We start from the raw sequence: 17073 nt of genomic DNA on the forward strand, positions 1-17073 counted from the left end.
CTCACCCTGAGAGTGGGCGGCACCATTCCCTGGGCTTGGGTCCTGGACTGCAGGAAAAGGAGGCCGAGCACAAGCACGATGGACTGTGAGCGGACATAAGTCCTTTCTCCCTAGTCCTTTACTTCTGTCAGGAGATTTTTATCAGAACAGGCAAAGAAATTAAGATATCTCACTTCAGAACCAGCTTTAGTGAGGCATGGTTAATAAAGATTTCTGCAAAAATCTGTTTGCTTGGTTGAACTTTTTTTTTCTTTCTTCTTCTTCTTCTTTTTTTTTTTTTAAGGCAGGGTTTCTCTGTGTAGCCTTGGATGTCCTGAACTTACTTTGTAGACCAAGCCAGCCTGGAAACCACATTACAGGCGTGTGCCACTGCACCTGCCTTAATTCAACTTTTATGCAGTCTATTCTTTAATGTTTTTATTATTCATTTTTATGCTGTGTGTGGTGCCATGAAGGCCCTGGAGCTGGAGCTACAGGCTCAGACTGTTAGAAGTGCGTGCTCTTAACGGCTAAGTCATCTCTCCATCTCTGTGTGCCCTTGACTGTTCTGGAGCTCACTCTGTAGACCAGGCTGGCCTCTAACTCAGAGGTTTGCCTGCCTGTGCCTCCTAAGTGCTGGGATCAAAGGCGTGTGTCCTCACTGCCTGGCTAGAACAATTTTTTTTTTTAAATTTAAAGATTCATTTATTTTTATTTAATGTGTATGGGTGTTTTGCCTGCATAAGTTTATGTGCACCGTGTGGTGCCTTGGAGGCTAGAAGAGGGCACTGGTTCCTTGGAATTACAGATGGATGTGAGTTATCACGCGGGTGCTGGGAAACAAACTCCAGTCCTCTTCAACAGCAAGTGCTCTTTTTTTAAAAAAAAAAGATTTATTTATTATATATACAATGTTCTGTGTCTATACACCAGAAGAGGGCACCAGCTCTCATTATAGATGGTTTTTGAGGCACTATGTGGTTGCTGGGAATTGAACTCAGGACCTCTGGAAGAGCAGCAAGCGCTCTTAACACCTGAGCCACCTCTCCAGCCCCAGCAAGCGCTCTTAACCACTGAACCGTCTCGGATTTATTATTTGTAAGTGTGTCTGTGTGTGTGTGTGTGTGTGTGTGTGTGTGTGTGTCTGTCTGTCTGTCTGTCTGTCTGTGTATACGCCCACTGAGGTCAGAACTGTCTGATCCCCCTAGAGCTGGAGTTATAGGTGTTTGAACTGCCTCATGTGGGTGCTGAGAACTGAACTCTGGTCCTCTGGAAGAGCAGGAAGTGCTCTTAACCACTGAGCCATTTCTAGTCTCTGATGTTTAATATAAAAGTAACATTTTGAGTGATATGCTATGGAGAAACAAAATAAAAATTTCAAACAAGAGATTATCTCCAGGATCTTACATTGTCAATAACTGCAGCTGATTATAGCCCTAATTGATCTGCCCACAGTCACTCTTAAAAGCCTTAGTAATTCCCAACTACTTTACACAGATACCCAGGCACCGCCCTCTTGGATCGATAAGCAGCTCCCTGAAAAACTAAACCAATATGTTCTACTTGCCCGTGAAAAACTTTTTTTTTTTGAGACAGGATTTCTGTGTGTAGTCCTCGCTGTCCTGGAGCTTGATGCCTGTACTCTCGGCACTTTGGAGGCAGAGGCAGGAGGACCCCTGCACATTCATGGCAAGTCTGGTCTAAGTGGTGAATTTCAAGTGGGCCGCAGCTGTAACAGAGACCTGATCTCAAGCTAAACCAAACCAAACCAAAATCAAACGCCAAACCAGCAACAAAATATAAACAGTCAACTTTCCTGTATCTGGAGGAAACAAACCCATTTGTTTTGTTTGAGCTGGGCTTCGCTGCCCAAGTCCTTAATCCAAGCTTTTAGGAAAGTCAGTTAGGAAGGCCACCAATTCAAGGCCAGGCTGGGAACACAACTGTGTCTCAAAATGGAGAGGATGCACTTCTGTAGCATGGTGCTTGCCCACCACACATGAGGCCCTGGGTTTGCGCCTCAGCAGCACAGTAAAAGGTGTACATAAATACCACTTGCAGATACAGGGACACGTAATAGCACGGCTGAGAGTGTAGCTCGGGTGGCAGAGTCTAGCATGCACAAAATCATTCCATCCCTAGCACTGGACTCAAGAAACAAAGACAAGAGGATGAGTTTAAAATTATCCTTGGTTACACATTGAGTTCATGGCCAGCATGGGCAAAAAGAATAATATATTATTCTGTCTGGCCTCAGGATAAATACTGAGAAGTTAGGCAGTCTCTGGTCTGAAGTATCCCAACACAAAGCCCTGACTTCCTCCTCGGCTGAAGTGTCTAGGACTTCTAGGGTCAGAGAGGGAGGGAGGGTCTCGTGTCTTCACTAGTCTGCTTTATCCACAGCAACCTATTTGTACTTCATGTGTTTGAATATATATTAGGTTAGGGTCCCACATGAAAACAAGACACCCTACTGTACTTACTTAGGTCACACTGTCTTTGATGCTATTTACCTGAGCTTTTGATACATTCTTGGCAACCTTAAGTTTCAATAAACAAGTCATTTCCTCAGAGATAAGAGTGGAAATATAAGCATGTGTCTCCAAACTTTGCAAAGTCAGGACAGAGGCTCTACTGAAGGGAAAACAAGGTGTGTGTGTGTGTGTGTGTGTGTGTGTGTGTGTGTGTGTGTGTGTGTGTAAATAAGACAGCGACATCTCATTTTCAAATGTCACATTTAATGTTTTCACCACTGTACTTCAAATCTACATTGTACAAAGTGACCAGAAAGTGTGCCACGGTAACTGACCAACCTCTGAGATTGTACCTTTCATACCAGTGTCTTCTCGGGCTCTTTTGATACTAAACACGTTTCTCATTCAAGTGAATTGAAATGCTTCAGTTGGGTAGGTTCTCAGGAGCCTCATAAAAAAAACACAAAGACATTGCACCATCTTTGTTTAGTAATTCAATGTGTGTTTCTTTCACAGCAAATAATTACTTCATTGAAGTTAAAACTTCCAAACATAACTTAATAGTCTTCAAATTCAGCTCAGATCACTCAAGATGAAAATACTCTGCTAAATACAGATAACTTACAATAACTGTAACAGTTAATTGTCCATAACACACACCACACTTTTCCTAGACCAGTTTTAAGACGATCCATTAGTACTTCTTGTACAGGTGAAAAACGCTCTTCGATTTTCTTGTCTTTTTATTTTTAATATAAAAGTTGGAAGGGACATTCAAGTTTCAAGACTCCACATTGAACTTAAAAAAAAAAAAAGTCATCATCAGAGTGTGGAGGTAAACAAGCCAGGCTGTGTAACTCCAGGAGGGTAGAGGCCTTCGAGTGGCGTGCATGTTTACATATGCACAGAATTCAGTGTTCCAGCAGGAAAAAGAATTTGTCAAAAAGTAATAAGTTATTTACTACTGTGACATTTCAAGACTCCCACAGCTTTGTCTAAGGACACAAACACATTTGACATGATTCCCTATGTGCCTTTGTGGCTTTAATTTTTTAAAAATTTCTTTTTGTCTTTTATTTATTATTTTTCACTGTCCAGTGCAGGAAAAGTCTCACAGAATTTTCACAGACCTAAAATGTGCAAGCTAGTTCTCTCTATACAGCAGTGTTGGATTCTTTTGAAATTAGCCCAAAAATGAATTATTTACACACATGAAAGATGCATGCTTGGGTCTTTTTTTTTTTTTTTATGTAAGAAAGAGCAGAAAAACTTCTAATAAAAATAGATTAAATATATATATATATATTTATACTGGGTAAGGAAAACAGAAGTTAGTCTCTCCTAGTCACAAACTCATTCTCTCTACGCACAACACTGGAGTTTAGACAGCACACATCACCATCACGGCTCTAATGAGAAGCCAGTCACAGGGCTTGATCATTAGGTGACATGCCCCTCCCACCCCCTCCCCCAGGCGCAGCCACGATCAGCTCACGTGGCTCCACGATTGGTCGCAGGCAAGCTTTCTAGATTCTTTAGTCTTAGAAAGTTCCAAATCTTTAGGAATGGCTCGAATATCAAAATGTATGACTGTCCTCTGTGTGTGTGTGTGCACATGTGAACAATCTCACTTCATTAAGGAAAAAAAAAAAAAAAAGAAAGATAAAAAGAAAAGAAACAACATAAACCCCAAACGACCAAATTTGGTTCAATTCGCGTTTGTTCTGAGGTGAGCCATAACAGCTGCACTGAATTCTTTAATCATGTGCAACTCTGGGTAAAATATTTTTTTTTTCTTCTAAAAGCACAACCACTTTACAAGATTAAAAGTCTAGTAACATTTCTAAATATTATTCATATCATACAAGTAGTGGTTGTTAATTTAAAACTTCATTAGTAAAATTACAGTACAGGCATGATTAACCCTCCAGAATTTGCAAATCCCAGACTCCAGTGAAAGCTACATTACATCTTCAGTAGTACAGTGTCTTCCACTGTCACTCCCACACCAGAGGAGACGGTGGCATCTCAGACGGCTGAGCGACGGTAGAACTGGAAGAAAAGGGAGACGCTGGAGTCAGTGGCACCTCAGGCGGTGAGAGCTTCACAAGCACGTGGTAGCCCTCCGTGTGGAGGGGCCTGCGCAGAGCATTTCAGCATTCTTGTTTCTACACTGAGTTGGGTGCAAGCCGTGCACTTAGGCATCTGTTATCCAGAGCGAGGCAGCGAGCTTCAGTGGCTTACACAGGGACTGGAGGGGGCCATGCTATTTCAGCGGGGAGTGGGAAGGATCTATGGTCGACCTCAGAGTCATGTGGAAAACAACTTCCCATGGAGCCTACTTCATGACGTAAAGTGCATGGTAGCTATTTAAATAATGTTATTCATGTTCGATCAGGAAGATGCCCTTAAGAAGTGGCCTCTCAAATTAGGCCAGCGAGCGGGGACCTATCTGAAGGGGCATTACCGGTGAGGTAGGAGCCGGGTACAGGGACTATCATCACAGAACTGGGATAGTCAGTCCCTGAGTTGTTGTTTAGAAGGGGATGGGAATCACTTTCCTTCTCAGGGCCAGGAGAATGGTGACTAGCACCTGGAAGGTGCTAGAACACCTACTTGCCTGGATCACTGACTTCTGGGAAAATAATTAAACAAAGTAATTTAAAATAGAAAGGCCAAAATGCAAGTTAATGACATCTTTCTGCGTGGGGGGAAAAAATGGAAGAAATGAAAGACAACCAATCTTACTAATCTCGAGTTTGGTCCGACAGCTTGGATGCAGACAAGGCCCTATTCCAATGCAGGAAAAGGCAAGAGTGGAGAGTTGGGGAGAGGAAAGGGAGAAAAGGGCTTGGGGTGTCCTGTGACACGCAACTGGAGCCAGATCTGCTTGTGGCTCTCCTTTGCCGCCTGGCTTCATGTTCATATCTGCCAACAGAAGGCACAGGAGGGTGCTGCAGGCTGGAGCACCAGACAACAAACTGCTCCCCTTCCTGCTGCCATTCAAACTCTGTGAGTTCCTCTGCAGCCCAGCATGCCTCTGCAGCCCGCTCTGCCCACACCTAACAAACTTCCTGCCCCTTCATGCTATGTCCTCCTGCAGATGCAGGCACTCTCCAAAGCCCCAAAGAGCCCCTGGAAAGGGGACCTTTGCGTTCACTTTCTTCCTTGTTTTTTCACTCTTCTGTCCTGCACCAGGTTACTGCCTTTCTGCATTTGTTACTTCAAGAGGATCCCCTCCCATCCCCAAATCCACTTTTATGCTCTTTAGAAATTAGACATCATCTCTGGGTTGACAATCCCTATTATTAAAATCTCCGTTACATTGTTAAAGTGATTTCTGCCTCCCACTGGACTCGAGTTAGGAGTAATGAGGGAAAGAAGCTTGCTGGAATCCAAAGGAGACTCAGAGCCTCGACTGCTCCTCTAGAGAGGGGTTCACAAGAGTCACCTACCTGTTACTCCCCCACCCTGCCCCCAACCAACCCACCCATCCAGGCTTGCTGATTCGGAGGGCTGAGGGAGGAAGACGACAAGTGGGGCAGCTACAGGGTGAGACCTCATCTCAAAGAAACAAAAACAAAAACAAAACAAAAAAGAAACAAAGCAAAGCATGTAAACATAGTAAACAAAGAGGGAGTCAGGTGAGAGTGCAGGCCTAGATCACAGTGCTCCAGACCCTGAGGCAGGAGGCTCTGGAGACCAAGGCTAGCCTGGGCTAACTCAGCGAAAACCTGAACCAAGCTGACCAAAAACAAATAAATAAACAACAAAAATTAAGCCCACTCCCAGTGGTCTTGGCTGTGTTACTAAGAGGGTGGGAAGATGGAAGAACCACTGACTGCTGCTGCAGTGAAGACCCTCCTCACCTCCCCACCCTCACAACTGAACAGCACAGTCTTCTGGGAAAAATGTAACTGCTAAACTCACCACGGGAACCAGCCTCGGAATGAAGATGGAGGCCTCCTGACATTGATAACATCAACTTCCCATTAAACTTTTTTTTTTTTTGCCCCGCCCCCCACTTTTTTTTTTTTTTTTGAGATGAGGCCTCACGTAGTCTAAGATTGAACTCACTATGCTGGCCTTGAACTCCCTTCCTGCCTCCATTTTTTAAGTGCTATGATGACAGGCATGTGACTCCATGCCCATGCTTTTGCTGAACTTTAAAAATTAATTTAAGGCCAGGTGTGGTGGCGTACGTCTTTAATCCCAGCACTCGGGAGGCAGAGGCAGGTGGATTGCTGTGAGTTTGAGGCCAGCCTGTCTACAAAGTGAGTCCAGGATAGCCAAGGCTACACAGAGAAACCCTGACTAGAAAAACCAAACCAAACCAAAAAAGATTTTATTTTTAAAACAAAACAAAAACAGAAGCTGGGCAAGATGGCTGGGCAAAAAAGGGTGCTTGCCACCGACCCTGATGACCTGGGTTTGATCCCCAGGATACACATGGTGTAGGCAGAGAGAACTGGCTCCCACGAACCCACATATATACACATGCAAAATAAATAATTAAAACACTTCAGCAATACGCTGCATAACAAATGACAACACGCTTCCTGTGAGTCTGAGGTGAGAGCTGCAGAGAGCCATAGTTACCTAATGAAGCTCTTGAAGGCCGCGGACTGCGGGTTGATGCACAGGGGCACTCTGCTTCCCTTCTGCTGCTCCAGAATGAACTGGTGGATGATTTCTGCAGAGACAACAGACACCGTCTCCTCCACTGCCAACAGGGAGCCGGCAGCATGGACCCCAGCTCCCGCAGCCAGCAGCGTCTGAACACAGCGGCCTGCTGGCTCAGTCACATCACACACACACTCTGTCAGTCTGAACCAAGTTCTACTTTTTCTGAAGCCAACAGGATGGCTGTTGCTAAAGAGACAAAACCTTCCCTGGAGGCACTGCACAGGCTGAAAGCTCCACCAGCGGGGAGGGCCTTCCACCTCCGAGATCCCCTCAAACCTCTACCTTAGGCAGGGCGTGCTCCTCTACAAAGCTTCAGGGAAACCAGGACTCCCTTTGCTCGCCACCATTCTCACTAGCGGACTTTTTTGGAAAAAAAAAAATCATATGTATATATTTTGAGTCACTCATCACAACCTGGAATAGGAACAAAGTCTCCATTCCTCTGGCTCGTCTTCCCCTGGAGAGAATGCTAAATCAGCATTCCCTTAACATGCACACATGCTCTGCACAGGCAGCTATGTGCAAGCTGAGCTAAGACATCGGGCAGCTTTGGCGAGCCTCTGACTCTAGATCCCTGGCTATGTAATCCAAGTTGTCACTGGTCACCTTGTCTGACTGGATGTCAAAAGGCACTCACCTTTAACCTGTCTAACCGAGCTGAGGTTCTTCTCAAAGGTGTCATCGAACTTGGGGTTAGTGACAGGCTCAAAGTCACTGGTATAGACTCTTCCCGTCGCGGTGGAAAAGCAGCACTTGCACATACACGTGTGGTATCTCAGCCGCCCTTCATCTAGGTAGGGGTGGGCTAAGGCATCCTTAGCGGATATTCTTTTCGACTGAAATTGAATTTCGAGACCAGCACATTAACACTACAGATAAGCATGGCTGTCCATGTAGAGTCTTTCACAAGACAGAGTTACATTACACAGCTTATACTTGATATACACAACATGTGGGCAAAGGGGGACAATCGAGGGCATAGACTTAGTATATACTGACTGTCACTTTGAAATGCTCTTCTACTAAAAATCTGCAAAGTTCTCACCTTGAAACAGATGTACACAGGGACCCACATAACAAATATCATGACACCTAAATATGTAATTCTCTGTATCTGAGATGACAGGCTACACTTTGTAGCAGTGTGATTTAGAGATGTAAGCATGCTGGCAACTTTAGAAAGCTCCTAATAACTTTTATTCACTTTGAACATAGATGGACAGGGCAAAGCACACCCCCAAACTGTAAGAGTTAGCAGAGGGAGCAGTCTGAGTGCTAGCTGAGACCAAAAGTGGCGGCCTATCTTCTGCCTTTTGATCAGAAGTCAATACACCATACCACCAGGCTTACTGACCCATAAACTTTTTTTTAAAAAATAGGTTTTCTTTCTTTTTTTTTTTTTTTTTGGTAAGATTTATTTATTATTATGTAACTGTGTCTTGCCTGCATGTACACCTGCAGGCCAAAAGAGGGCACCAGATCACATTATAGATGGCTGTGAGCCACCATGTGGTTGCTGGGAATTGAACTCAGGACCTTTGGAAGAGTAGTCAGTGCTCTTAACCTCTGAGCCATCTCTCCAGGCCATGATCCATAAACTTTATTTTTTTATTTTTTCCGAGACAGGGCTTCTCTGTTTGGCCGTGGCTGTTCTGGACTCTCCTTATAGGCCAGGCTGGCCTCAAACTCATAGATCCACCTGCCTCTGCCTCCCAAGTGCTGGGATTAAAGGCTTGCACCACCACATCCAGCAGACCCATAAACTTTAAATTCCAGCAACAAATTGAAGAAAAATCACCAGTCCTCAGTGCTCAGTGGACCATGAAGGGAAAGTGGACCTTACAGGACTCAAGGATGATGCAACGGGAGACAGAAGGAGAATGGCACTCTGCCCACCTCGAGCATGTAAAGCACGCCACGCAGCCTTAGGCCTTGGGGTTCCTGAGGCCACGGGCTACCCCATCTTACTAGGGTGGCTAAAGAGGACCTTGAGACCTCATTTTCACCCTGTAAGTGAGACTAGGTTTATGGGTCTACATCATCATGCCTGGCTCAAACCCACAGATTTTGCCCTAATTTCTCTGTCTGTCTCTGGCAGGGTTGTTCTACAAAGCCCAGGCTGGCCTTGAACTCAGAGACCTGCCTGCCAAGTGCTGGGATTAAAGGCGTATGCATCCACACCGATCTCCCTAAGTTTTCTTATGGTCTTATCTAAAGATAGTTATGTGCATCTGATTATTAAGTAGAAAGATGTTTTTTCCTTACCACAGGGCAAGGTACTGTCTGTAATTGTGTGGGTTAAAAAAACCCTTTGAATACCTATTGTGCCTTGTGTTGTCTTTGTATCTTATCAAGTACATTTTATTTTTGAAAATGTTTCTGTTTGAATCTTCTTTGACAATAATTACTGGGACAGATATGAATGATAAATAATTTTTGGATGAATAAATAAATAGCAGACATCACAGTGCAGTGTAGCCATGGCTGTCCTGGAACTTTTACCATGTGGCCAGGCTGGCCTCGAACTCACGGAGATTGCCTGCACTGACTTCCAGCAAGGTGTGCGTCACCACCACCTGGCTCAATAAGAGACTTTTCTTTTCTTTCCTCTTTTTTTGGTTTTTCAAGGCAGAGTTCTTCCTCTTGATTTAACTTGGTGTCCAACTCTCGCAAATATCGAGATGATAAGAATGGTGATGTCTTCTAGCTCTTTCTCTAGCTTAAGTCTAAGGATCAGTACTCCATGTACATCCATGTAATAACAGCACGGAACACAAAGTAGGGGTTTAAGTCTATCATTTCCAGTCACTATTCATGCTGCCAGCCTAGTCAAAGCCAGGCTACTTCCCTTAGAATACTGTTCTAAAATTTGTTTAATAAATATAAAAATAGGGGCTGGAGCCATTGATGGCTCAGCAGTTAAGAGCACTGTCTGCAGCTGGGCGTGGTGGCGCACCCCTATAATCCTAGCACTCAGGAGGCAGAGGCAGGTGGGTCGCTGTGAGTTCGAGGCTAGCCTGGTCTACAAAGCGGGTCAAGGACAGCCAAGGCTACACAGAGAAACCCTGTCTCGAAAAACCAAAAAAAAAAAAAAAAAGAGTACTGTCTGCTCTTCCAGAGGTCCTGAGTTCCCAGCAACCACATGGTGGCTCACAGCCATCTATAATGAGATCTGATGCCCTCTTCTGGCCTGCATGTCTACATCAGATATATAGAAAATAAATAAATCTTAAAAAAAAAAAAAAAAAAGAGGTCTTGTTTCTCTAGCAGAGGACCAGGATATAGATTCTGGCACCAGCATGGTAGCTCACAAACCACCTGTAACTTCACTTCAGGGGATCTGATGACCTCATCTGACCTTTGAGTGCTCCAGGCATCCACATACATATATGTACATGCAAGGACAAGGTCCAAACACACAAAATAACAAATAAAATATGAAAGTTAGCACTACTTACTGGATCAAAGACCAACATCCTGCAAAGGAGGTGAACAGCCTCATGTGTGGCCTGACTGGACAGGGTGTAGAGTACAGGAAGAGATGGCTATGGGAAGAGAAAAACTCAGTTAATCCTTTATATATTACATATGGATATTGAATAGAGTCAATTTATAGCAAAATAATTTGTCCGCTCAGAAAGATGTTGTAAGCTGGGTGGGTGTGGTGGCGCAGGCCTCAATCCCAGCACTCAAGAGGCAGAGGCAGGTAGATCTCTGGGAGTTCAAGGCTAGCCTGGTCTACATAGTTAGTGTCAGGCCAGTCAGGGCTACACAGTGAGCTCAAACCAGCTCAAACAAACCAAACCAAACCAACAACCAACCAAGATATAAAAGATGAGCGAGAGAGAGAGAGAGAGAGAGAGAGAGAGAGAGAGAGAGAGAGAGAGAGAGAAAGAATAAGAATAAAAGAGTACAAATGTCTAAACTCAAAGGGACCGAGTTCCACTACATGCATCAGAATTCACAATGGACAATTCTCACTAACTCCCAGCAGCAGCACACCTGGACAGTGCACGTCATCAATAATAGGGCATCGTGACACAGGAAACCTGATCTAATAAATAAGGTGGCTGCTTTGGCAAGAAGGAAAGACCTAACATGCTTAAGGATGGGGAAAAAAAGATGAAGGCCTTTGACTACATGGAGAGTTATGGACATCAAATGTGGAAAGTAAGGTGGGTGTGAGGTTTACGTGGTAGGTGAGGTAGCTCTTGCTATGGTTGCCTTCGGCTTGCTGAACAAGTGTCGTGGTGAGTGTTCCTTTAGTTCTCATCCAACTCTCAAGAGGTCTAGACTTTAGCTGGCAGCCAAGGGCCTGTGAATCAATCACCACATTGACTGAGGACGCAGTGTGTGCAGTGGATAGCAGGACGCCACTCTGGGGTCACATGAAAGAAACCTCCACCTAAACAAACTCAAGTACCCTCTGAGTCTGCTGAAGGGCAGACATGGGAGCAGGACTGGTTTTACTAAGCTAAGCCTTTCTTTACTAAGATTCTGAGTTGTAAGAAAGACAATACAATAAAAAATACTATATAGTGCTTTTGCCTGCCAAGTACCCCTGCTTTACAGTGAACCATTCTTTCATTCTCAAACCCAGTGGTTTGGTTGGCTTGATTTCATTCTACCAATTTCACAGATAGCCATCTCACCCAGACCTAGCCAACTGAGTAACAGTATTTTTTGAAGACCAAGCCTGGCCCCAGGATGGATTCAAAGTCTAAATCCCACAAGAGACAGGCAATGGGATGGCTAGGCCAACACATCCAACCCCTTCCCCGCTTTTCCCTGACATTATTATTTAGAATAAGAAAGCTGGCCACTCACTTTTCTCAGTCTGCTGTGTCTACACACTCTCCTGCCTCAGCCTCCTGAGTGCTGGTATTACATATTAGCATCTCTGTGCTCAGTTAAGAAACTTTATTTTGTTTCTGGAGACAACTCTCAGTGCTAGGGGCTGGAACCAACTTTAAAAAAAAAAAAAAAAAAAGTCTACTGTCCACAAAATCCTGTGCAAGCTCAGCTTGGAGGGTGCTCGCTCCACACCCCCAAGTGCCTATGGGTCAATCAAATCCTACACCAACTTTAAGAGGGATATGCTGAACCTTGAGACGGCTGTCAAGACCAAACAAATGGATGAGGTCACCATTGTCAACATTCTGACTAGCCACAGCAACGTGCAGAGACAGGGTATTGCCTTCGCCTATCTGTGCTGAAGTCATCCTTATCTGGCTACCTGGAGACGGTGACTTTGGCCTACTGAAGACACCTGCCCAGTACGACGCTTCTGCACTGAAAGCCTCCGTGAAGGGCCTGGGGACTGACTGAGGACTCCCTCATCGAGATCATCTGCTCAAGAACCAACCAGGAGCTGCAGGAGATTAACAGACTGTGTTAGGAGACATACAAGACCAATCTGGAGAAGGACATCATTTCCAACACACCCGGAAACTTCTTCAAGCTGAGGGGTGCCCTTGCCAAGGAAGAAGAGCAGACAATGGTACAGTCAGTGACTACGAACTGACTGACCAGGATGCCTGGGAGCTCTATGATGCTGGGGAGAAGACCAATGGAACTGATGTCCCCAAGTGGATAAGCACCATGACCAAGACCACTGAGTACCACCTCTAGAAAGCGTTTGAAAGGTAACAGCCTTCCTGAACCTGGTCCAGTGCATACAGAACTAGCCACTGCTCTTTGCTGATTGGCTGTGTAACTTCATGAAGGCAAAAGGAATCCAGACAAGGTCCTGATTTAGAAGCATGGTCTTACAAAGTGAGGGGGCCATGTTGACAATCAGACATGAATTCAAGAGGAAGTACAGTAAGTCCCTGCATTACTACATACAGCAAGATACCAAGGGTGACTGTAGGTGCTGCTGTTCCTATGCGGTGGACATGACTGAGGGTTTAGCATAGTGGAGCACCCAGAAATGGCCTTACCCGTGCCCCCACTTAACAGTCTAAAGAACTCTCTTACCTCTCTCTTCCTTCCTCTCTCTCTCTCCCCCCCATCTGGTGTACCTGTCTTCCTCCTTTCCTTCTCTCCCCATGCTTATTTAATACACTTCTCCATCTAATAAAAAACAAAACAAAACTCCAGTCTAGAGAATCAGCTTGCGACTACTGGACCCCAGTTTTTCCCTGTGAAGATGACTAAACAGAGAGCCATTCCCCATCTTTATTCCCTTAGCATTGCCTGGCTCCCCTGCATTCTCGCCTGCACAGCAAAGGAATGAAGACTCCAGAGGGCTGGACATGGCATCTTTGATGAGACACTCGGCCTCTTGTGTACTGTCACGAATAAACCATTTTTACCTTACTTTGTTCATTATCTTAAGGGGAAATTCACTTAAAACTTCTCAGTCGACTTTATAAAGACCCTTTATTAGGTGAAGTAAGAAAAGAGACTAAAGCAAAGGCTGTTTCTACATCAACTGAGATAATGTGGTTTTCTTATTTAAAATGCTGGACATAATACTAGATTTTCTGTAAACCATCTTTACATGTCTAGTGCTTGGTCACTTTATTCCTCCTGAGACTCTTGATCCCCCCATGCACTCTTGGCCGGCACGGGACTTCCCATGTTAAAGGTATATGCCTGCACACCTAGCGTAATACATGTTTGTTATCTTTTTATTTATTTTTGACAGGGTCTTGAGATGCAGCCCAGGCTGACTTTAAACTCTGGATGTTTCCTCTTCAGCTTCCACAGTGTGGAGATTATAGAGAGGCACAATTTTTTAAAGCATAGCCTTTCCTACTATTTTTAGTGTTAATCTTAATAGCTAATGTTTAGTAAGTGTTTTGTATGTGTATGCTCTCCTTGCATGTATTACTTCTTAATTATTAAGAAACCAGGGCAATGCTGAGAACACTAGCCTTGGCTTGTCCTGCTCAAATGCTATTGACTCTGCTTGTTTCTTGTTCCTAGGAAAAGCATTTTCCTTATGCACCCTTCATATCATTAAGTTTTCTATAAAGGGGATTAGGAAAGTGTTTGCAGAAAATACTGCTTAATCAAGAGAGTGGAGATAAAAAACTATCCTGGTGGGCTGGAGAGATGGCTTAGAGGTTAAGAGCACTGACTGTTCTTCCAGAGGTCCTGAGTTCAATTCCCAGCAACCACATGGTGGCTCACAACCATCTGTAATGAGATCTGGTGTCCTCTTCTGGCCTGCAGGCATACACGCAGGCAGAATACTGTACAAATAAATAAATAAATTGTAAACAAAACAAAACAAAGCAAAAACAAAAACACCATCCTGGCTTCAGCAGTGACTTGGCTGGTGGCAAGTAATATTGACTATTAAGAATCAGGCAGCCTGTGATGATGCACACCTTTAATCCCAGCACTTGGGAGGCAGAGGCAGGCGGATTTCTGTGAGTTCAAGGCTAGCCTGGTCTACAAAAAGAGTCCATGACAGCCAGGGCTCTGTGTAACAGAGAAACCCTGTCTCAAAAAACCAACAACAACAACAACAACAAAGAAAGAAAGAAAAGAACCAGGCAGCCATTTACTCTTGCAGCCACATTTGGGGCTGATTTGGTGCTGGCAGTAAGAGCGCAGCAGCGACTACTTTACACCCTTGCAAGGCAAAGAGGTGCCAGTTATTTGGGCTCAGGGTTTGAACAGGGTATCTTGACTCAAATGCACTGAGGTCAAAGCTTTCTCCCCACACACTGATAAACCAGGACACCACCAAGAGGTCACTTGTCACTGATAAGCAATGCTACTATAAAAACATGCATTTCTCTCCTATGGTACTACACATGGCCGCATGCCATTTTCTATTGTGGTCATATACACAGAACAGAGATTTTACGTTTGGGTATCTGTTTGTATATATGTGTCTCTCTCTATATAAAGCTATCTGTAACCTATAAGCAACACGTCTAGGATAGAAATGCTTCTCTTACAGCTAGCTGCCAGAGATAGCCTGTCCCCTCGTTACCTCTTTACCTGTTTATGAGGACCCCTGAGTATGTGTGCCTTAGCACCTTCACAAGCTGTCCTCATTGCTTCCAGTGATGGCGTGCCCAACAGATCTGTGATCAAATCCAACTGCAAGGGAACATGAAATACAGGTTGACAATAGCTCACCCAAACAACTTTTCATTACACTTGAGTTGCAAATGAATGTCTCTTTTTTTTTTTTTAAATCTTAGAACCACAAAAACTTCAAGTAAGCTCTGATAAGAGCCCTTTCTTGTACTTTCTGGCCTTTTCGTTTTGTTCTGTTTTAAATCGGGTTAGGTGGTATGTTCCTGTAATTCTATAACCTGCGGGGCTAAGAGGGGAGCATTGTGAGTTTGAGGCCAAGCTGGGCTACATCCATGGAAAGTGTAGTGTTTGAACACTAGAGTAACGTTAGGGTCTGTGTCGGTATGCCCCACTGATTTAAGACTACTGCATTTATAATCTTTGCAGACAGTGGCTAAGGACTATTCTTTTCAAACAGTTAATGAATTGTTTTAATGCTTCAAATGGATTTAAGCTCTTCAAGAGGCTAATCTACGCATCAGATACATGCAATACGATAAACATCCAAAGCATTCACGCCTGAAATACAGGCTAAGCACTTAATGTTGGGACTAACACATATCTGTTACATTCTAGAAATCTTTTACATTGCCAAAAATGGGGAACTTAGAAAACTATAATGCCACACAAATCTAGCTGGGCATGATAAAAGACTGATACAATGGTGTTCCTGTAAACCAGCCTTTGTAGGTAGCAAAACACCTCACCAATTTTCTGCTGCTGAAATTGTTATGACTCCATGACCTAATTAACAGCAATATTTCATTTGGATCCCCCGAGGACGGGAAATTCATGCCCGGAGATCACCACTTTCTACACTCATCTAATCCACAGAGTAGCCATCAGCACCAGTATCTGGGTAATGGAAGTGCTTGAGAAGCTTGCCTTCCACTGCAGGTAAGACCTCTGGACAGCTCTCTGAGGGAGTGTGGCTACTGGCAGGGCTCTAACAACTACACTGATGGGTATAGCCAGAAAATTGTCTAAAGTGGGATAGATCCACGGAAGAGGAACACTTTGATGAAGTCGGCTGCACAGGTGCTCAGTGCATTTATTTCTCAAAGACAGAGAATGCAAGAGGAAATGACTACTTCACATATACCCACTTAGCTCTAAACAGTTATTATTTTATGAGTATTTTTTCTGCATGTATGTCTGTGCAACAAATGTATGCAGTGCCTGAGGCGGCCAGAGTGTGTCAGAACTCCTGCCAGACAGTTCAGACAGTTGTGAGCTGCCATATAGGTGCATCCTGGTCTCTTAACACTAACAGTTCTTTTGTTTGTTGTGTTTTCTTAGAAGACAGGGTCTCACTATATAAGCCTGGTTGGTCTGGAAATCTCTATGTAGACCAGGATGGCTTCAAACTCATAAAGATCCACCTGCCTCTGCCTCCTAAGTACAAGGAGTCAAGGTGTGTGCACCATGCCGCCTTCAATTAGTTTTCAAACCTAAAAAATTATTATTTTTTGGTTTTTTGGTTTGTTTGTTTGTTTGTTTTTTGTTTTTTTGAGACAGGGTTTCTCTGTGTAGCCTTGGCTATCCTAGACTCACTTTGTAGACCAGGCTGGTCTCGAACTCACAGTGATCCGCCTGCCTCTGCCTCCCAAGTCCTGGGATTAAGGACATGTGCCACCTCGCCTGGCTTATTTTTTACTATTTTTAATTGTGTGTGTGTGTGTGTGTGTGTACTTAAGTGCAAGTACCCTCAGAGGTCAGAGCCGTTAGAGCCCTCTGAGCTTAAGTTACAGGCAACTGCGTGCCACCAGACATGGATGCTGGGAACCAAATTCAGGTCTTCTGAAGAACAGTAAGTGGTCTTAACCATTGAGTTATCTCTGCAGCTCCCCTAACTCCTTTCTTCTTCTCCTTCTTCTTTTAAAAAAGATTT

The 17073-nt window shown here is 44.2% G+C and overlaps 1 protein-coding gene and 1 pseudogene across 1 annotated transcript in view; one reads left to right on the forward strand and one right to left on the reverse strand.

Annotated features, from left to right (window-relative positions):
• Positions 1–4087: 4087 nt before the first annotated feature.
• Positions 4088–17073, reverse strand: part of Nlk (nemo like kinase) — a 122834-nt gene continuing 109848 nt past the window's right edge. Inside the window, exons 7-11 of the mRNA XM_051158059.1 lie at positions 15102–15203; positions 10598–10684; positions 7777–7975; positions 7053–7146; positions 4088–4505 (exon numbers count right to left, since the gene is read on the reverse strand). Of these exons, the coding sequence (XP_051014016.1) occupies positions 4451–4505; positions 7053–7146; positions 7777–7975; positions 10598–10684; positions 15102–15203 (537 nt within the window). The 3' untranslated portion in view covers positions 4088–4450. The remainder of the gene's footprint in view (positions 4506–7052; positions 7147–7776; positions 7976–10597; positions 10685–15101; positions 15204–17073) is intronic.
• On the forward strand, positions 11238–13145 carry LOC127200151 (annexin A2-like; annotated as a pseudogene).

Source organism: Acomys russatus, chromosome 16 (assembly GCF_903995435.1).
Source record: "Acomys russatus chromosome 16, mAcoRus1.1, whole genome shotgun sequence".
Classification (NCBI taxonomy): domain Eukaryota; kingdom Metazoa; phylum Chordata; class Mammalia; order Rodentia; family Muridae; genus Acomys; species Acomys russatus.